Below are 23,592 nucleotides of genomic sequence, written 5' to 3'. Positions count from 1 at the left end.
ACTGCTTTTTCTTTAACGAAGACTAATGTTGCAATTTATTACCATTCTTTTTACGTTAACTTTATGTAAATTAATGGATGATTGATTCTACGTTATGTTGATTAAGATGCGGATATTTAACAAAAAAAACTGAGCTCACTGTTATTATTTACTTCATGAAATACAAATATTTTTTCAAATTTAATTTTATTGTGTAGTTAAATTCAAATAGTTCAGAAAAATAACAAACAGGTTCTAAACGAAGTAGAAATTTAAAACGGCCTCAAAAGGCTTATTTTCTTCTTTTGGTCACTGTTTTTAAATGTTGTATATTTGACTCCGTACACATTATTAACTTAATTAAAAATAATTTTAAAAATTGTCATCTACTTATAAAGGGTGTTCCAAAAGTAGCGCAGAATTTGAATTGTGCGTCATTTTCATTCCGAAGAGTTGGTAGCATTGTTCAGGGTCATATGTTGTAGTATACAAGTTGCGGTTAGACCAAATGGAATTCTATATGACGGATGAACGAATGAAGTTTGTGAAAATTCATTACATTTATTACGGAGAGTATGTAGCTGAGACTGAGCACAATTTGCGTGGAATTTTCGGTAGAAGGAACGCCTTGAATGAAACAATTGTGAAAAGATTAATTGCCAAATTTGAATAAACAGGTTCGGTTACATAGAATAAAAAACAGGTCGACCTCGTACTGGCCGTTCAACCGAAAATATTGCTACGGTGAGTGATAGTGTGGCAGAAATTTCCGTAACCTCAGTGTGTCGTCGGTCACTGTAATTAAACATTTCAAAAAGCACAATGCAACAGATTTTATGAAAAGATCTGCATCTACATCCATTCAAGATTCAGATAATCCAGAAATTGAAATCAGACGACCATTGTATGCGGCGGACATTCGTTGATTGGATGCTGGAGAATCAACAAGTGGACGATGAGTTTACTAAAAAAACGTCCTTAGCGATGTGAACAAGTAAATCTGTCGAATTTTCAGCAGAGACAATCCTCGGGCCATTCAAGAACGTACACTGTTTAACCAAATAGTGTCAGTGTGATGTGGATTTCTCGCTGATGGTGTGATTGGTCTGTTGTTTTTTGAAATAGGGTCTGGAAACTCAGTGACTGTCAATAGAGAACGATATCGAGATATGCTACTGAACTTTGTGTGGCCTCACTTGGATGGTATGGATTTTGATGGCATGTGGTTCCAATAGCATGGTGCCACTTGCCATACGGCACGTGAAACTATCCACTTGTTATGGCAGAAATTTAATGGATCTCACGTAACAGTGAAGTGACAAGTTATCAACGAAATTCAACCGCAGGTATACGAAAGCGCGATACATAATTTCCTTGAAAGAAGTCAAGTATGCCAAATAAGTCGCGGTGGACATGTGTCCGATATCCTCTTTCATATTTAATGGCAAACTTTACCAAATTTTTAATTAATACGAGTAAAACCTTTTTTTCCTCATATGAAATCTTGCGCTCCTTTTGGTACACCCATTATATTGGAGTTCTTTGATATTAAATATCTAGGTATAGCAAAGAAATAATTACACAACATACATAAGCTAATAAATAATTGAATTAATTGTACTAATTAAAGTAATACGTACCTCTCATAAAATATTGCAATCCTACTTTGGACAAAGATAAACACAAACTTCAGCCAGGATACATTAACTAATCTATTTCTGCAATTTTAGAATTTATTTTTTCATTTNACTTATAAAGGGTGTTCCAAAAGTAGCGCAGAATTTGAATTGTGCGTCATTTTCATTCCGAATAGTTGGTAGCATTGTTCAGGGTCATATGTTGTAGTATACAAGTTGCGGTTAGACCAAATGGAATGCTATACGACGGATGAACGAATGAAGTTTGTGAAAATTCATTACATTTATTACGGAGAGTATGTAGCTGAGACTGAGTACAATTTGCGTGGAATTTTCGGTAGAAGGAACGCCCTGAATGAAACAATTGTGAAAAGATTAATTGCCAAATTTGAATAAACAGGTTCGGTTACATAGAATAAAAAACAGGTCGACCTCGTACTGGCCGTTCAACCGAAAATATTGCTACGGTGAGTGATAGTGTGGCAGAAATTTCCGTAACCTCAGTGTGTCGTCGGTCACTGTAATTAAACATTTCAAAAAGCACAATGCAACAGATTTTATGAAAAGATCTGCATCTACATCCATTCAAGATTCAGATAATCCAGAAATTGAAATCAGACGACCATTGTATGCGGCGGACATTCGTTGATTGGATGCTGGAGAATCAACAAGTGGACGATGATTTTACTAAAAAAACGTCCTTAGCGATGTGAACAAGTAAATCTGTCGAATTTTCAGCAGAGACAATCCTCGGGCCATTCAAGAACGTACACTGTTTAACCAAATAGTGTCAGTGTGATGTGGATTTCTCGCTGATGGTGTGATTGGTCTGTTGTTTTTTGAAATAGGGTCTGGAAACTCAGTGACTGTCAATAGAGAACGATATCGAGATATGCTACGGAACTTTATGTCGCCTCACTTGGATGGTATGGATTTTGATGGCATGTGGTTCCAACAGCATGATGCCACTTGCCATACGGCACGTGAAACTATCCACTTGTTATGGCAGAAATTTAATGGATCTCACGTAACAGTGAAGTGACAAGTTATCAACGAAATTCAACCGCAGGTATACAAAAGCGCGATACATAATTTCCTTGAAAGAAGTCGAGTATGCCAAATAAGTCGCGGTGGACATGTGTCCGATATCCTCTTTCATATTTAATGGCAATGTCTACCCTTTAAAAACGTAAAAACTTTACCAAATTTTTAATTAATACGAGTAAAACCTTTTTTTCCTCATATGAAATCTTGCGCTTCTTTTGGTACAACCATTATATTGGAGTTCTTTGATATTAAATATCTAGGTATAGCAAAGAAATAATTACACAACATACATAAGCTAATAAATAATTGAATTAATTGTACTAATTAAAGTAATACGTACCTCTCATAAAATATTGCAATCCTACTTTGGACAAAGATAAACACAAACTTCAGCCAGGATACATTAACTAATCTATTTCTGCAATTTTAGAATTTATTTTTTCATTTGGTTTCATAAAAATGTATATTAACATAGAGGATGTTCAGAAGCAAATGGTCTATATTACTTGGGTAAAAATAAACCAATTTAAATCAAGTTACCTTATATATACTCCGCGGTCGAAATTATAGAGAGTGACTCAGACATAATATAAAAACACTATTACCATAATGCGTATAAAATATAAAATGATTTTTATACGGTTCAATATTATTTATCTTTGTGACGCTCGCTAAGCACATCGATATAATCTTCTATAGACCGAGTTACACTGAACGTCGATCTATTTTCTATCTCTGTCTTTTGCACTTGGTAGGGAATAGGGATATGTTTTTTTAGTGGGTGTAAACGGACTTGATTTACCCGTCCTGAGGAACGCCATAGCATAAGCGTAGGCGAGGGGTCTAATTCCATGGCTATAATAAATTTATAAATTAAAAAAACACAACTGGGACGTTTTAAAATGCTGTAATAATTAAAATGAATCAAAGTGCCGGTTATAGCAAACAGTAAAAAAATATTAGATGTTATGTTTTATCATCTTTTTTCAACATTTTCTATATCTTGTTGCCTTTTACGCAGACACGCCAATGAATTTTCGTTCCCGGCACGCTTCATCCCCCTTACTAGTCCAAAAGCTAGCGATGAGTCACTCTCTATAATTTCGACAGCGGAGTATAGTACAATACTACAATTTCCCTAAAAAGTTATTGTTCCGCAAGAAATTTTTTTATTTCACTTTTTTAAGAACTACGTTAAGTTTTTGGAATAGTTAAGTACATTTTAAACAGTCTCCCGTTTTTTTGTCATATTTCTTTTACTAGAGATATTGAGAAAACGCCGGTAACTTTTTAAACTGCTCTTTAATTACTTTAATTACGTGGCATAAAATGACCTTTTCCAGAGAAAAGTGGATTTTCAGTGTTTTATTTGAGTCGTCAGTTTTGGATTATCAGCCGAGTATTTGTAGCTTTTCTAATCCGAATAAACTTCATCTTTTTGCTAAATTTGCAAATAAATATTTTTACGTTTTAGACTAAATCATCTCGATTTGAATGTAATAAGTAGGTACCTACTTACGGTACTATATTCAAAGAGTCATATCTCAATATAAAGTGACTTTTTAATAAAAGCAGTCAAAATCGTGAAAAATATCTATTAATTTAGCAAAATAACTGCAATAAAAACTGAAATCCATTTTTCTCCGAAACAGTGGATTTGGGAACATTCACCAATAACACTTTTTAAGTTAGTTTAAGTAAATATAGTGGTATTTCAAAAACATTTGTATTTTCTCAAAACCTCAACTTAGAAAAAAAGATTTTCCAAAAAATAAAACATTGTTTAAGGTGTTCTTAGAATCCTTAAGGAAATGACAGAGTTACATTAAACGGTTAAAAAAGGGATAAAACATATTTTTTGAAAGCTAAAAACTTTTAAGGAAGGAATATTGTACTGGGGAAATTTTATTTAAAGTGGTTTATTTTCATCTTAGAAAACTACATTCGAAGCATCTCGAAGCATCGCCCCGATTCCGAACAACCTGTGCATTTAAATATTAATAGATTTAATATTACATGTAAAATATAAAACTTAATATTATTATATTTAACATATATATAATTTTTAGTGCTTCTAGCAGCTCCGGAAGCAGTTCAAGTGGTGGAAGTGTCAATGGAGAATCCTTTTATTTACACAACCCTCAGGAGGTCATTTATAACAGAGTAAAAGACTTGTTCGAGTCAACCAATCAAAGACAGTCACTCTCGGCCCTGACTGGTAAGTTATGTCACATCCAATATTTTCTTTATGGCGGATTTAATATTTCCATCTATTATTTATTTTGCTTTGAATACATTGTGGTTCTAAACATGCAAATGTTAACAATATTTTAGTAAGTATATTTTTGTAAATTAGCTAAAGTGCATAAGTTGGACCATATCTCAATTCAAATATATTCTGGTATTTTTTTAATAAAGTCAAAAATTTTTATTAGCTGTTCAGATATTGTACAACATATTGCATGCTGTAAATTGTTTTAATCTGATTTAATTTTTGGTTACTAAATGTACGTCTATATGTATTATTTATATTCCTTTGAGATGTACATACAATACATACCACAACAATTTGGTAAATACTTTGGTTTTAGATACACCTTGTTTAAACAGAATATATAAAATTTTCCTTTATGTATGTCGATGCAGATCCTTATTATTAGTTATTATAATGTCATAACATCATCATGGTTCATTAAGTAATTAGTTGTACATGAACTTATTCAACAATTTAAATATTCTTAGAATGCAAATTGATTACGCGGATTAGTATTTCCATTTGCAGTTTTCTTTGGACATACGCTCAAAATAATTGCTATTATTAAATTATTAGTATTTCTTTAAAAGAAGATAAAGGGAGCCCTAATGAGAATCAACGCGATTAATATGTAAAAGGACATTTGCGCTGTCTGAATGTAGTGTATGTACTATATTTTTAAATTTCATTCCGTTTTTAAAGACAAGTATGTTAAAAAATTATCCTTAAAATGGTGATTCATATACAAGGTATTTAAAAATTACTCAACATCGCTGACTTAATAACAATTTTGAAAATATCAAATTGTTTTTTTTTACAATGGTGGTGATTATAATTACATACAAGAAATTGAAATATCAACCAACAAAGTCCTACTATCTGGAATTAAAGGACCATGTTTATTTATTTGTACATGCCAATTCAATTGTAAAATTCATAAAAAGATTAATCATTGTATATATAGCGTGATTTTTTACCTGACACTTTAAAATATCTCGAAGCAATCTACAAAAAACGTCCATAATCAAAATTAAATCATTCCACGGATGAAATATAATTGTGCTAAAATTAGTCCCTCTCCCCTCTACTTGTAGGTGGGGAGTAACATTGAAATCTTAAATAGGAACCCCCATTTTTTATTACAAATTCGAATTCTACGGCTAAAATTACGTTGGATTTGTCTGAAACATTTTTTCGATTCTTCGGCGCTGTCATTGAGGAAATTCATTTTTTTTTTCGATTTTTCTTACTGAGAATCTATCCATAGGATCTGGAAAATGAAGTGTGACAGAACATTTGGTTTCAACATGATGGTTGTCCAGCCCAACATTCGGTGGTAGCACGTGAAGTACCTACCTCGTGATGGTGCCATTTCAATGATTGCTGGATTGGTAGAGCTGGTTCGATAAATTGGTTTACTAGATTTGTAGATTTTACTCCGCCAAATTTCTTTTTGTGGGGCTATCTGAAAGACAAAGTTTGCAAACAAGAACCAATAATACGTGAGAATATGATTGAGCGAATCAGAAAAGCTAGTATCGAAATTCAAGTAGTTGTGTACCTACAGTCATTTGACATGCAGATTAATTAAAGTGCATTGAAGTTGAAGACTATCATGTTGAGCACTTACTTTAATTGAAAGATGATCAGGAGAGGAGACTCATGTAAATCAAGCACACTGAAAAGTGAAAGGCGAAGTACCCTGATACGTGAGAGCGGAAGGGACCCGCGTTAATGAAGCACCCCGTAGATAACCAGCCATTTACATTTCTACAGGTACTAATTACCCAGTTATTCGAAATTTGCAAAATGAATAAACTTATTTGATACGAATATTCCAAATAAGTACATAAAACGTAGTACTTTTTGTTGTGAATTTCGTCGATTACTTCAATAAAAAATGGAGGTTTCTATTTAAGATTTCGAAATTACCCCCCCGCTTCACTTACAAAGAAAGAGGAAGGGGATTTTTTAGCACTAATGTATTCCCTCCGTGGAATGATTAAATGAGATATTTGATAGTTTCATGTTAAAAAATTCACCCTGTACCAGATAAAAAGCGTTAAAGGTAATAAAACCCGTGCCATTCTTTACAAAACAAGAAATGTGTCAATATTACTTTTACTATTTTCAACAATATTTCTTCCAAAGAATTAACTAAGTTTATTATTTAATTTGTTGTGTTTTAATAAATGTACTGATGAAAATTTCATTCGAGTTTTGTCTAATATTTTCTTACTCAGACTATCAAGAAATGTTCATTGAAATTTTGTATTTGATATTAAGTTCCGTTGCTTTGAAATAGATGTCCCACCGGTAAAAGTAAAAAGCCGACAAATTCTAACTACGCAAACAAAATAGTTACATTGCGATCTATACATCAGTATTCTACAGAGCAGAGCTGGGTAATTCCTGGTGAAAAAGTAATTAGCAATTACAATTCCCTTTTTTTCCTGTAATTGTAATTGTATTTATGTACTTTTTTTTATTAAAGTAATTTGGAATTGTAATTGGAGTAAAATTGTTATAGGAATTGTAATTTGTATTTATATTATTTGAACTATCGAATTACAAATTACTTCTATAAGTACAAATACTTTTTCCAATTACAATTACTTTTTCTAATAATTATAATTACTTTTAAGATCATGCGTATTGCGTAATTGCGTACAGACTTGCAGACTTCTATTATTTCATTTGAGGAAAGCCTTGTGCCGCGTGAACAATAAAAAGTGATTTGGTGAATTAACCTCAGAATTAACAGAGTACATTTTATTTTATTATAATTATTATTAATTTAGCAAAAAAACGAAGTAAAAATATGTTGTCTATTGCATCAAGTTTTATAAAAATATATATTATGTATCTATGAGTTACTGCTCTTATTTTGAGTTGAGAAAACTTCTGGTTCGGTTACTCATCCTTTCACTCGTACTTGTTCGATTCGTAATTTTTTTTATAATAATTATTGCTTTCCAGTCTACCCAAAACTACTGTATTCTATATTTTGCAAATGTACTAACAACCAAAAAAAGAGCATCTGGTTGAATTAATTACCTGACCAATAATATAAAATTATAGTATGAACTGAACTAGTTTAAATTATTAGATTAGGAATAAAAATATAAAAATTCTATATCATTAAATGAATAAGAATAATCTTTTCATTTTAGTATCAATTCTAATAAATAATAAAACGCAATATTACACAACACTTTTAATTTAAATTTTTAATTTAACTTTTTCCTTTTTCTCTGTTTGGTCACTATAATTTACTTTATCATAAAAGTAATTAGAAAAGAAATTAGAAAAGTAATTGCTAAATCCATTTTCCATGTAACTGTAATTAAATTAATATAATTCCTTTTTTAAAGAATATACTTTGTAATTGTAATTAGTTCCTTTTTTTTAAAAAAGTAATTTGTAATTGTAACTATTTGTAAATTACAAGTAATTACCCAGCTCTGCTACAGAGCCTTCATAAGTGTTTACAAGCCACTTGATCGGCGAGCTTAGGCAACCCAATATTGCACAGTTGGTATTGGTAACGAAAAGTACCTAAATCTTGACATCACCAAAATTAATGACTCCTTTACAGTGAACCATGACAAACCGTTACGTCTGCACTCGAGATAATACGATCGCTGATTGGTTGAATAGAATTTCGTGAAAAATTACACCAGTCGGTGCAACAGAATGTTGCGTTTTAATGTGATCTCATCGTTTTAAAAAAAATTTATTTTCCCGAAATTTAAACAAACAAAATTACTGATCACGTGGCATCTACTTAATACGTAATCCTAATAAAAAGATTATATAACATTTTCTTTCACTTGCAGCTTCTAGCATCGTTCTCTTTCATAAAGCTACATACAGGGTGTTTCAAAACGTACGTCAAAAAATTAAGGGTGTGATTCTTTGTCTCATTCTCAGAAAAAAAGTTTATATTAACAAGGGTCCGCAAACGCACCGTTTTCGAGATATGGGATGACAAAAAGAGATTATCTTGAAAACGGTTCGAGTTAGAGCTTTTGCTTTCAATTTTCCAAGAGTCGTAAAAATTAGGAGCAAAAGAACCTCACGCAATCCTAAAATCTCCGCCACTGTCATATGAATAAATATTGGATTAGCAGTCGAAAGTAGCTAATATTAATGGTATTACGTGTACAAAATTTGAGTTCTGTATCTCAAAGGTTCCTGAAATTTCTTGAAATAACTGTAAAAACATTTTTCTGTGACACCCTATATCTCGAAAACGGTGTGTTTGCGGACCTATGTTAATAAAAACATTTTTTCTTAGAATGAGCCAAAGAATCACATCCGTTATTTCCCGACATATGTTTTAAAACATCCTGTATATGTTTTATCACATTTTTAAAGTTCTCTGTATTGCACACCCATATAGTTTACATGTGCCCAGGGTGATTAGTTCGTTCTTGGTCGCAAAAATCCCAAATGTTATAAAAGAAACGGTGGTACAATTTTCACTATAAATACGTATACGAATCTATACGAATTTGTTAGACGAAACGATGTTTCAATTTCTAAGTAAAAGGACATCACGAAATAACTTTCCACGCTACACGTTAACGTTTCAGAAGTTTTTACTTTCGTTTTAAAAACGATATGTTTTTTTTACTAACATTATCAAATATACCTAACAGTTACATATTCGGATGACATATACATATAATGTATTATTATTTCGTCTTTGAACATTTGTAATTAGCACTGCTTAAAATTTAAAGAATTACATAAGCACATACGTTTTCCGTTTAACAAAACAATTAGCTTTTAACCTTTATAGTTTTCTTTTTGTAGTTGGGAAGTTCCGTTTTGCAAGCAGTTTCTAATACCATCTTATATCTATCGGAGTTACATAATTAATTAATACTAGATCCATGTCCGATATACATATACTAAACCATTCTAAATATATACAAATTTTCAATTTGTTTACGGAAGGTAGCAGTCGATGAATTATTAGGTTCCGGTACTGAATGAACCGTGGAAAGCATGTAGTTTCTAATTGGTTTTGCTGTTATTTTGTATTTGGAAACAGTATATCGAACGGTTTATTTAAAACATATTCGAGCGATGAACGTTTGCCAGAAACAAAGTGATACATACAGTTAAGAATTTGGAAACTACTAAATGCATAGTGAGTGGAGTTTTATTTATTTGTATCTATAAGATATCGAAGGTGGTATGTCAATTTTTTGTATAGTTTTACATTGCCAATGTGTTAAGTCACCTATTCTAAAATTAATTCACATTAGTTCTAAAAATTTCTATCTAATATAATTATTATAGAGATTAGATTGTCTTCTATTTTCAGAATGCTGCATCAACAATTAAGATGACCTTTTACACAGGGTGTCACCTAACGAATGTTACATACTTCAGTACGACCCTAGAAATTTTATTAATTTTTTGCAAGCCTTCATGACCCCCAATACTATACTGCCTCAGCCAGAGGATTCAGACGATTTGTCTCGAAAAATTAATCTTCAATATATTCGTTCCAAATTTATTAAATTTGTTTATTTAGATTTCTTTGTATATTGAGTTATCGTACACTGTAAGTGCCGTTAGACCCTGTGAAATCCATCTAGTTATTTAAACTATTACCACCACGCCACGCTTTAAAATAAAACATAATTATAGTTTTATTCCCGTGTCCATAGTTATTTCTAAGCTTCTCGAGTGCTCAAAATTCAAACAAATTCCGATCTATTTTTTTCAGGATATTCATACAAATACATTTGACATGCTCTTTCACAGTTGCGGTTACAGATATAATAAATTCCGATATTATTAAGCTGATCTTCATTTTCAACCTTTGCCAAAACGAAAATGTTTTTTTCTACAAAACTGTTTAAAAGTGGGCTTTTTAATTGTCATTTTTGATGTTAAAAATGTCATTTTTTGACATCAAAAATGACAATTAAAAAGCCCACTTTTAACAGGTTTGTAGAAAATATAGTGTATGATATACGTGTTAAAAGTGATTTTATTTTGTTCGTGAAGTTAAAAAACTCGCTACGCTCGTTTTTTAATCATCTTCACTCACAAAATAAAATCTTACTTTTAACACGTATATCATAAATAGATATCATAAATAGCTATTATGAACATTTACTGAATTTTTTTAATGAATAATATTCAGTTGGCGTTTTTGGTTGTTCATATTCATTTTTAAGGATTAATTTGTCATAATAAAATTAAAATTGTAATTATGTTTTAATTTTGACGCAACAACTTATTGAGTTATGTATGACCAAGTAATAATAATAGTTAATAATAATAAATGTTTTATTATAACGCGTGGTGGTAAGTTTAAATAACTAGATGGATTTCACAGGGTCTAACGACACGTACAGTGTACGATAATTCAATAAACATAGAAATATAAATAAATAATTTAGATAAATTACGAACGAATACACTGAAGATGAATTTTTCGAGAAAAAACGTCTGAATCTGGTTCGGGCTGAGGCAGTACAGTATCGGGGGTCATGAAGCCTTGCGAAAAATGTACTAAAATTTCTAGGGTCGTATTTAAAAAAAATAATGTTGATGATGGTCCTGGAGAGACGAAACGTTACATGTAAAAATTGGTTATGCCGTTCGATAGAGGGCAAAAAGTGGCCATGAGAAAGTGTTTACCTCAAACAAGGTTGAAATGAAACAAAAACGGATTTCCAAAATTTCGGTTTCTTTCAAATATTTCGAAAACTAATCATGTTAACATTGATTTTTTAGAGGCATAATGTTGGTCCCCTGATTACGCAACTTTGCCCCCATTTAAACTACTTCCTATCTCTTACAGTTGTCGAGATCGCTGTACTGAGAAGCGAATTTGTAACAGCCTGTATATCTTCATAATCAAGCATAATTTCGACTTTTGATAGGTATACATTTTTTGTGTAGAATAAAATTCTCCACCTATTTCTGATAATTGCGTGTAAAAATTTAAACGTACAAAAAAGTTACAGAAGAATATCCACAAAGGATTGTAGTAAAATGAACGCCCTGTATTATTTAACCTAATAGGAACATAACCGCTGCATACTTCATGAAGAGAAACTAAGCAACCGCAAATTTTGCTCAAATCGATTAACTGGGTTCTGAGTTAAGGAGAAAAAATTTAAAAAAAAAACTTTATCTCCCTGTAACTTGTTTTTGCGGTATTTTTCGTTTAGGCAAGTTTGGTTAAATCGAAACCATTTGGGTTCTAGATTCTACCCTTGAATTATGTAACATTCGTTAGGTGATACCCTGTATAAGATACATATAGATGTCTCATATGAAGATATAACAATCTAGGAAATAATAAAAGTGCATGAAAGTGTACCAAATTGATGAATTAAGTAATTTAGTTCGGTACTTCCATAATTTTTTTAACTAGAGAGTATCACTGCAGAAAGTAAAAGTTTGGGTGTTTTATAACAACTACAATTAGATGTCAATTTTCTTATATCAATGTTTCAATCAAAAAAAAATAAAATAAATTTATCAACAACCATATAATAGCAGTCGGAAATTTTTTTAGACGACTGGAATAATTTGCAATGAAAGGAAACGTATGTGTATTTATTTACTGAAAGTAGCCATGAATTGGAATTCTTTTTGTGATGGAACAATGCAAGGACGTTTATTCTTCCGTGAATTAGTGAAATTGATTAAAGCCACTGATGCCAAACAGGGCATTGTTTTGTCGGTATTATCAAGTGCAGATATTTCATATAACTGGTTAAAACGAAATATAAAAATGTTGTAATTCCCACCTGCATTGACATTGTCAAAGAGAAACCGTGTCACAATTTCTTTTCTTTCGCTTATATTATGAGTGGTTTTTATAACACATTTAATTTTAATATGAACAAACACGTATTATATTATAAATACCGAGTGTCCCAATAACGAGACTTTGATTATATTGAAAAAATAATAAGGTCTTCGCAGAAAATTACGAAGTATTTATAAGTGACTAAAAGCATGTTGAATGAGTGTTTTAGATCGTTGGCGGGGATATCCTTCAGGATGTCGGTACAACCCTTTTGGATGGCTTCTACGTCCACAAAACGCTTTCATTTCATCGGCAAATGCATTTTTTCGAAAAGGTAAAAGTCGCGCGATGCCAGATCAGGTGAATACAGGGAGTGGGTGCAGCAAACGTCAAGTTCATTCTACGTGATATTTTGAATGCACCAAACACTTCAGAACATCTAAACAGAATTGTGCATTAACGGTTTGATCCGCTGGAACAAACTTTGTAGACAATGCCCTTAGAATCGTAAAAGCAAATCAACATTGTCTTCACTTTTGACCTCTCCAAACGAGATTTTTTGGGTTTTAGCTCGTCTGGCGCCTACCACTCGGCAGTTTGACGCCTTGGTTTCTGGATCATATTGAAAACACCACGTTACAGAACCGATCACAATGCTATAAAGAAAAATTTTGGCCTCTTTGATGATGTCTTTCGAATGTTGAATTCTGAGCAATATTTGGTCGTCAGTCAACTTGTGCGGAACAAACTCTGTAGACACTTTTCGGTAGCACAAATGTTTATTAAAAATGCGATAAATTGTTGTTTTTGTGATGCTCAATTCCAACTTCATGAATTTTACTGATCTTTGATGAATTTACGCAATTTTCGTAAAATCTGCGGTGATCACGGATTTCGGTTTCCAACATGTTGTTCATCATATATGTCCTCACGACCGTTTTTAATCCACATTTACCATTCATGAACTCTACCACGGGATAAAAAATCATTACCATAAACTTGGTTCATCAATTGAAACGTTTCGGTAAAAGTTTTACCAAGTTTAAAACAAAAATTAATATTAGCTCTTTGTTCGAAGATCATTTTTGTATCGATGACACAACTGTCAACGCAATAACTCCGTTTCTTTGTGTCCAAATGTCATGTTTAGCTAGCGCATCTGTGAAGGATCTACCATTCCGACGCATGCGAATAGATGGCCTCACTACAAAAACCTATTTTTGAAAAGTACATCATACATGTTTTTAAGTAATGGTGAGATATAATCTATAAGTATTATGTCATATATAACTTTTATAGAAATAAATGGAAAACATTGGAATAAGTGGGAATAAATGGAAATAAACCAGTATAAACGGCAATAAGCCGGAATAAACCAGAATAAGTAGGGATAAATCGGAATATGAATGGAATATCTCGGAATGTTAGAACAAAAATACTTATTCCAAAAAACTGGAAGGGCTAGTGGATCACCACGCGATAATTAGTTTTCTCATAATTGCCAAAAATCATACTTAAAACCGGAAAAGCAGCAGTTTCTTTTTGTACAAGACCAGTATACGAGCTGATGCAGCATATTTTGTGGGGCTCATTTTACATATTTTTGATATTTAGAGACTACTAAATCTTCAGTTTCGGATAAACACCAGATAGCCACCCCTAAAATCTAAAAATCAGCTGAAATTCGGCGGATCCAAGTTGCAAACTCTAATACCAAAACTCCCTTCTTCCCAAAAACTCAAAACCTTCTACAACTTTACATTTAGAGAGTTTATCTTGGAGTGAGGACCTGTAAAGGAGTCTATTTGCTATCTGCCATCATATTTACTTACCATTTATCCTAATATTAGTGTTTCATTTCTTCCTTATCTTGGCAAATGTTTTTCACAGAATTGATCTACATGAGCAAATGATGTGCATTTTCGAACTCAAACTATTTTTTTGAAATTGTCAATCATTATATTTACTGATCGTAATCAGCACTTATTACACAAATTTTTCAGCAACATTTTTTAAAGCTTTAGTGATAATGCTTTCTATATTATTCATTGTTGTTACGAAAACTTTTAAAATTGTACATATGTATTTGATCGAAAGGACCCCGCACAAATCTTATGGAAATTGGGTCCCGGTCAAATTCGCTGAATTTTTGATATGTGATAGAGTTCATCATACTGGTCAATTGTCTCAATGCCCACAAAGCTCAAAAATGGATAGTTTGGCCGGTACAGAGCTTTAAAGCTCCGAATATCCTCCACGGATTTATGTATATGCGCAGTGTGTATAGACTTTTGAAATAGCCTATTTCATTTTTTTTATTATCTAGGTTTATATTTTTGAGGTTGCTGAATTCAGATCTGTTGTTAGATTTTCAAAATTGACAGTTGGCAGCTGTCAAATAGCTGTCAATGTGCTATAATAAAGCCAAAAACTTGTTTTTTTATGTTTTATCTTTCTTTTTTTTTAGTTCGATAAGTTCAAAGACGATATCAAATCAATAACAATGACTATCGGCAGCTGTCATTTAGCTGTCAACAATTCTTCAAAGTCCGGTAATAAAGTCAAAAAATTATTTTTTGTTTATAACTTCAAGTTTTTTAGATAAGTGAATATAAATATGATATAAAATTATGTAGTCATCAGCTTACAGCTGTCAACAAGCTGTCAACTAACTGTCAAAATGCAATAATAGAGCAAGTAACTTATTTTTTGTGCTTAACTTTGTGGATAAGAAATCAAACATGATATAAGTTTATGACATCACTTTTGAACTCAGTGATCTAAGCAACTTAAAGCTTTTTAAAAAAAGTAACTTTTTGACTTTATTATTGCATTTTGACAGTTAGTTGACAGCTTGTTGACAGCTGTAAGCTGATGACTACATAATTTTATATCATATTTATATTCACTTATCTAAAAAACTTGAAGTTATAAACAAAAAATAATTTTTTGACTTTATTACCGGACTTTGAAGAATTGTTGACAGCTAAATGACAGCTGCCGATAGTCATTGTTATTGATTTGATATCGTCTTTGAACTTATCGAACTAAAAAAAAAGAAAGATAAAACATAAAAAAACAAGTTTTTGGCTTTATTATAGCACATTGACAGCTATTTGACAGCTGCCAACTGTCAATTTTGAAAATCTAACAACAGATCTGAATTCAGCAACCTCAAAAATATAAACCTAGATAATAAAAAAAATGAAATAGGCTATTTCAAAAGTCTATACACACTGCGCATATACATAAATCCGTGGAGGATATTCGGAGCTTTAAAGCTCTGTACCGGCCAAACTATCCATTTTTGAGCTTTGTGGCCATTGAGACAATTGACTTTTATGATGAACTCTATCACATATCAAAAATTCAGCGAATTTGACCGGGACCCAATTTCCATAAGATTTGTGCGGGGTCCTTTCTTCTTGCAATTTGTCGTTACTTATGATTCTTCAAGTTCCATTGATCAATCATTCGAAATACCTCCAACCTATTCATATTAGACTAAATCTGACTAGATCTGCGGTGTTGGATGATATAATAGATTGAGGTTGAGATCCTAACCCATTTTGTGCAGTGTCTGTGGATTAGGAATATACACATTGCGTCGCTCACTTGCCTGTTGTGTGGGTGCGTGGATTTCGCTGAGTCTTGGCACTAGGTATTTTTGCTTTGTGATTTGAATTGGTCCAATGTAGAATTTTAGCTGATTTTGACCCTTTAGAGATGTTTTTCTCATACACACTTCAAGCTGAAGGATTGGCTAAGACTTTGAATATCCAAAATATACAATGGAACCACGAATAATGCTTCGACTCAGTTTCAGGGCTCAAGCCTAGGGAAAATATACTTTTATTTAATTCTTAGATCTTGGGGGGTTGATTTGTGGCAATTTATGGAGGGCGATGTGGTATTTTTCATATCAGTTTTGATTTTTATTAGTCCTAATAGCTACACAAAGCAGTCACAAAATGGACCAATTTTCCTCTCGAAATCAATATTACGCAAGTTTTATTTGAGACAATATTTTTGTATTATCGGCATTACTAGAGCTATGCAAAGATCCGAGTTTAAGCGGAACAGCCTGTATGTATTACTATTTTTAACAGCGCCATTTTTTGTTACAGTAAAAGTAGAAGTGCACTCCAGCAGCAGTGGAGCAGGGTCAGATGAGAACCTGTCATCCTCCGACCTATCCGAGCGATCTGGCGACCATGAAAATGACTACGAAGACATTTACCTAGTGCGAGAAGAATCCAAGAAGAAGAATTTCGATCGGACAAACAGCCGTTCTCATTCCAGAGATTCCGGGTCTCACAGCCGCTCCGGCTCCGTCAGTTCTTCCAACTCCGGCTGTAATGTGGTGGTCAAGCTCACTTCAAGCACCAACGGTTCAAATAACAATGGAAGTAACAATGTCAGTAACAGTAATAACGCGAACCAAACGAATCAAGCTGTCATTGCTAATAATAGTAATACTCAAGAGAAGACTACCACGTATAAAACGAACGAATTCCTACCAAAACCGCAAAAGTATGAGAAAGTTGAGAAGAAAGTTAAGAAGGAAGGCCAGAGTGTAAGTATTGAAAATTAAACTGCTTTTTTACAGGGTGTGGCGTGTATAATCTATAAAAATTAAACTACAGCTTCCTAATATTTGTAATAGAAAAGTCTTATACGAAAAAGTTCTACTTTTGCGTTTTTTTTCCGTAAATTGAAGTTCAATTATGGATCAAAATATTTTCNGAAAATTATACTGCTTTTTTACAGGGTGTGGCGTGTATAATCTATAAAAATTAAACTACAGCTTCCTAATATTTGTAATAGAAAAGTCTTATACGAAAAAGTTCTACTTTTACGTTTTTTTTCCGTAAATTGAAGTTCAATTATGGATCAAAATATTTTCTCTGGAACGGTCCTGTCCGTGTGCTGTACGATGAGTTACGTGCTGTAGACCAGCCGTGTAAACTAATCGTCGTTGAAAAGAGAGAAAGATACTTATACTTCTCAATTTTTGGGGAATTTTTCAACGCAAAAGTACAAACTAAGAAAAATAGATATTTAAAAAAAACTGATATTTTCTTATTATAATAATAATTAATAGGAATTACTATCTCAAATGCATTGTTGCAGCTGCCAACTGTGTGCACTAAACAAACTCCATTAAAATATGGAACAAAATGAAATAAAACTTACCATTTCTAGAGAAAATGTTGAAATTGATCCCCAGTAGCGCAGATACAGGCATGACACCGATGCACCCAATTTTGGCGAATATTTTCCCAAATTCTGCTATTCCCCTAATTGTGTTAGCAGCTTCAAGCATACGGTTTCGCAGTTCTTCCACCGTAGCAATTGAAGTATCCTAATCAATGACTTCAAGTGACTCCAAAAATAAAAGTCCATTGGAGGTAGATCGGGTGACCGATGTGGCCATGACACAGGACCAAAGCGTCCAATCCATCGCTGAGGAAACATTTCATTCAAAAGTGTCGTTACTTCTAGAGTGTGGAAGAGCCCCATCTTGAAGATAAAACATGCGTGCCCGAACTTGTAATGCCACATCGTCCAATAATTCAGGAAACCGGTTCTCCAAAAAGTCGGCATATCCATTTAGTCGTCATTGAAAGAAATAAGGACCCACAAGTACATCGCCAGCCAGTACCAACATTTACCGAGAACTGATGTTGAAAATGAGTTTCCCTAATCGCGTGAGGATTTTCATCGGCACATATGTGCATATGCATTCCATAATATATGGAAATCACTTCATCAGGAGTAAATGTCCCTCATCTGTTACACAAACATAAGCAGGAAAGTCTTCTTGATTTGCACATTGCCGTAAAAACCATTTGCAAAAACGCATTCTTTGATCACAATCTGGGGGTAAAATCTGTTGAACTGTACGGTGCGAGATGAGGTTCCTACTTGCTGTGCGACTCGTCGAGTACTAATTATGGGGTCTTCGCCGTTGAACGCACTGTAGGATTGTATTTGCACGTGGAGGGTGACGTTGTGGCCATCGTTCCCGGTACAACCTAGTCGCCGCGAGCACATTTTCTCCGGCTGCACCATACACTAACACCATATCGACATGTTCGGAAATAGTAAATGCATTGTTTTCTCGGCTCATTGTAAAACTAGTTTGTGCACAAACTAAAGAATTAAGCAAAGTGAGAAATAAGAATCTTGTTTTTAATGTAATCGGCACGCTATTCTTGTTTTTTACTTCTTTATAAAAATTACACTTACATTATCGTGGAATTACAAAATAAAATCTTTTGTCTGGAATCTTTCACTTTTAACACTTAATATTTAATAATTAAGTGAATAATGAATTCAATACAAATATCACAGACAAAATAGCTATCACCACAGACCGCTCCTGGAATAGGCCAGCAGTTTTAAATTTCCGAATTGCCGGTAGAGTACACCACCAGCAGAATTTTAGGAAGAATCAAATACAGCGGCCCGCATACCTAAGCGTATCCTAGCAACATATAAACAAGACTTTGGTAATGTTGCCAGGCGTACTTACGGATTTCTTTTGTACACTTTTTTATCAATATCTGTTTTTTGCGTTACTGTATTTACTTCAATGTATGATGTAGGTATTGATAAAAATGTTTTTAAAGAATCAACGAATATCTATGTATGTATCATATGATATTCTGCAGTGGTGTTACAATTAAGTTATTTAATCATAATTTCGTTAATTAGCTACCTACTATTTTCATTTTTTGGTATTGAAATACTGCAGAAAATATATTTCCAAATAAACAAAATTCGTAATAATATTTTAAACAGCTTGTAATATAATTTTTTTAATATTTGATGATGACGATAAATTTATTTAATATACAAGGTGGGTTATTAGTACGTCGCGGAATGTAGGTACAGGTTTTTTTTTGTATTTTGACATCCACTTATAGGTTTAATAATTAAAGATAGAAAGAAACTTTAAATACAAATGTACGACTTTTCCTTTATTTCATTTGACATCAAAATTTACTGGCATAAAATATATATGTTTAAAATAAAAAAAATCATTAAAAAAAATTAAAATTCATCCTTATGAAAATAACAAACAACGCTTTTTATAACTAACCTTTACAACAACATAAGGAGAATAACTAAAAACGAAATAACATTAATATACCTACAATTTTTACAAATCAACATGCAAGTGATTGTGATGATACAGTTGAAAATATGTTTCAATTTACTATTAATTGCTTCAAAAACAAATTCAAAATTATCAAGCATTTCGTCCTGTATTTTTCTTTCAATATTTGTAAACTTTCAGGGAAAAAAAAATATGTCTAAAGGACTGACAATGAGATCGGGGCTGTTTTCTGGCCACCTAAGGTTTCTAATAATATTTTTTAGTGTTCGTTGACGGGATTCTTCCTCCAAAATAAATTTGCCAATATTCCTGAAGAACTTTTGCACATTATTGTTATTTGAATAATACAGTTAATTATGTTTTATTTTTCGTCATCAGAATAACCCATTGTAATTTTTTTAATTTTTTAAATTAAAATGGGTTATTCTAATAATGATAAATCCCATGTATTTTTAAAAGAAGGTTCGTTTCTGTCGTTTTTGTCTGATTGTGTGCGAGAGAGATAGAGTTATAGTGTGCGATAGAGATAGAGTGACTCTGTCCTCGTAGAAAGCTTCTATCTCTCTCTCTCTCTCTCTGCTGTCTTCAGGAGTCTCCCCAGCAATTTCAGGACACCTAGGGAGGGAACGTGGGGTAGAGCGCGTGGCCTTGTTAAGCCTTCGTTATCGATCTATGATGTCACACAGTATAAGAAAAAAAAATGGTTTTTGCTCGTAACTCGGAAATGGCTGGAAATATAAACAAATTTCCCCTTGGTTCTGAGTAGAGCACTCGGTGGGTGACGCAGAGCGGGGTGTCACAATATATGAAAAAAAAAAAAACAGTATTTGCTTAGACTCTTAAGTATCAAAAAATCTCCCATGGTGAACAAATAAATCTCCCATGGTGAACGAGTGAAAAACGTCAAAACCCGCATGTAAAAAAAAAAATCGGGACCAACGGTGTGTGACGTCATAGGATAAAAAAGTGTTTATAACTCGGAAACGGTGCGTTGAATCGAAAAAATAATTGAAAAATGTCAACCCCTCCCTCCCGGGTTCTGTATGTTCCTTCTGCGTTGAATGCAAAAGGTCCGAAGTCCGTATGTCGAAAATAAATTCTGGAAACAAGAGGTATGTCGTGTTATAGTAAAAAGGCCGTATAACTCGGAAACGGTGCGTTAAATCGAAAAAATAATTGAAAAAATCTCCCCACACCCCTGGTTCTGTATGACAGTTCTGCGTTGAATGGAAAAGGTCCGAAGTCCGTATGTGGAAAATAAATTTCGGAAAGAAGAGGTGTGTGAGGTGATACAGTAAAAAAGGTCTTATAATTCGGAAACGGTGCGTTGAATTGAAAAAATAATTAAAAAAATCTCCCCACTACTCTGGTTCTGATTGTCCGTTCTGCGTTGAATGGAAACGGTCCGAAGTCAGTATGTCGAAAAACAAAAAAGTTAGTTAGTTAAAAATTGCAACAGCAGTAGCGAACGCATTATCTTATCTCTGTATTGATTGATGATTTGTTTTTTTTTTTTTAAATAAATTTCGTATTCAACTACTCCTTGAGGTTCCAGCAATTTTACATTGTGTTAATTTTTTTGAACACCTTGTGTCACAAATATGGGCACTACCAATGACATCCATAATATGCAACACTTGTGTCAATAAATAATTATTTACCTATCTAAAGAAATCAACAATAAGAGGCAGTACCCATCTAAGGATACACAATCTGTATAATGCAATTTTTTTAAACATAGGTTTTGATATCGTACCATATTGGAAGTCGACGCACAAATCTAAAAACATTACTTTCGAGTTTTTGAATTTTCCCATTCCAAGGTGATATAAAATAAATAATTAATTAGGTAAATTCATAATTTTAATTCTAACTTGATTTATTTTATGTAACATTTAAGGCAAATGTGATTTCCAAACACAAGATAAGTTCCATATCTCTTTAATTACATAATTGAAAGCATTAAATTTATTTAGCAGTTATTATTTGGCAACAAAGCTACCGCTGGAACTGCCGCCTATTAACAAGCAGAAGAGTTACCACGCTAAGTTTTATAGCTGGAAGCCGGCTAAGGAGACCCTGCTTCCATTTCGGGTTGCTAATTTCCAGCATTTAAGTAGCAGTCTGTAGCGATACGCTATATTGTCTGTGCAAATACAAAATCAGATGACTGCACACATTTTTTGACAATGTAACCTAACCATCTATTAGTATTACTAGGATTATACCGACTTAAATTATAAGGCTGCATCTCGGGTCGCATAAAAACATTTCCAAAGTTTTTAATAAATAACACAGGGTCGGCCTTTGTTTTCGTTGAATAAATGAACTTTCATTTACAAAAAAAAAACGCGAAGAAAATACTTTTTCGTATAAGAGTTTTCTATTACAAATATCATATGGAAGCTGTAGTTTAATTTTTATAGATTTACACGCCACACGCCGTACATTCCCATTTTGTATTGTCCTTTATTAAGATATCGCTTGAAGTTTTTTTCTTTTATTATTTAGATATTTTGCCACCCTTTAAATAATGATTTTTAATGAAATTGATAAAATTGATAGTAGAACAAAAAACGAAATTTTCTGAAAGAGTTTGTAAATAACTAGTATCCAGTATTTCAATAAAAAAATCACTTGTTTGAGGGAAATTAATAATTACTAAAGCAACAATAACAAAAGGTAGTAAAAAATGTAAAGTGAATCGTGTTAAGGTAGCATCATCAACTGCAATTCACAATCCAACTAATTGTACAATTGTTGTTCCTAGATATGGGATAGCTGATAGTAAATTAGTAATTACTGTTGCCCCTCAAAAAGATGTTTGTCCTCAGGGTAAAACATAGCCTACAAATACTGTTCCTATAACAATAAAAAAGATAGTTACTCAAATTATTCATGTTTCAATTAAATTATAGGATCTATAGTATATACCTCGTCCAATATGAATATAAATGCAAATAAAGGAAAAGGAAGCTCCATTAGCATGAAGTGTTATTAATCATCCATAATTTACATCTTGACAAATACTAGCGACTCTTCTATATGCTAATTCAATATTAGGACAATAATGTATTGCTAAAAATAATCCAGTTACAATTTGAATTCCTAAACAAAGGCCTAATATTAGAAGGTGAAGGAATATCAATTAAAGACCTATTAATAACACAAGCAAAAAAAAATTATGTGAACTTTACATGCGGCATATGATTTCCTGTGTATTTTTATCTCCTGAGCACGAATCCATAGTCTGTTTTGCTCCATCACCCTTCAGTTTTCCGTAAATCGCTGAATACCTTCATAAAATCGCTAAAAAGGAGAAATTTAGAAAGTGACAAAATCTTAAGACGTGACACATTTTTGTCGACGTAATTTTACCTCATGGATCCGAATCCGTTGTCAGAATTACTCCATAACCCTCTAGTCTTCAGAAAATCGCAGAAGATCTTCAGAAAAAGGGCGAAATTTGAAACGTGACGAGATCTTGACATACGGCATATGTTTTCGAATAGAATACGTATGAAATGCCCTGTAGTGCATAGAACCCAGATATTCAGGGTTTGATGGGGTAGTGGAACGCCGGAAAAATCAACGGCCATCGGAAAGAAGATACAAATGACATAATTGTGCTAATCCTTATTCTTATTCTTATCCTTATTCACTTTCATACTTTGCTGAAGATTGGAGAGCAATGATTTAATTAACAGAAGACGAAAATACATCGAAAACCATGAGTCACATATAAAAATCTCATTAC

General features: G+C 32.7%; 1 protein-coding gene and 1 pseudogene across 1 annotated transcript in view; one reads left to right on the top strand and one right to left on the bottom strand.

The window, feature by feature from the left end:
• Positions 1-17,303, top strand: part of LOC108908430 (putative uncharacterized protein DDB_G0282133) — a 135,483-nt gene extending 118,180 nt beyond the window's left edge. Inside the window, exons 6-7 of the mRNA XM_018712466.1 lie at positions 4,733-4,881; positions 16,837-17,303. Of these exons, the coding sequence (XP_018567982.1) occupies positions 4,733-4,881; positions 16,837-17,303 (616 nt within the window). The remainder of the gene's footprint in view (positions 1-4,732; positions 4,882-16,836) is intronic.
• Positions 17,304-22,491: 5,188 nt separating this feature from the next.
• Positions 22,492-22,959, bottom strand: LOC108908429 (annotated as a pseudogene).
• Between the last annotated feature and the right edge of the window lie 633 nt (positions 22,960-23,592).

This window comes from Anoplophora glabripennis, unplaced genomic scaffold, assembly GCF_000390285.2.
Source record: "Anoplophora glabripennis isolate ALB-LARVAE unplaced genomic scaffold, Agla_2.0 scaffold275, whole genome shotgun sequence".
Classification (NCBI taxonomy): domain Eukaryota; kingdom Metazoa; phylum Arthropoda; class Insecta; order Coleoptera; family Cerambycidae; genus Anoplophora; species Anoplophora glabripennis.
Note: the sequence above shows the minus strand (reverse complement) of the source record. Positions and strands in the feature narration are given on the sequence as shown.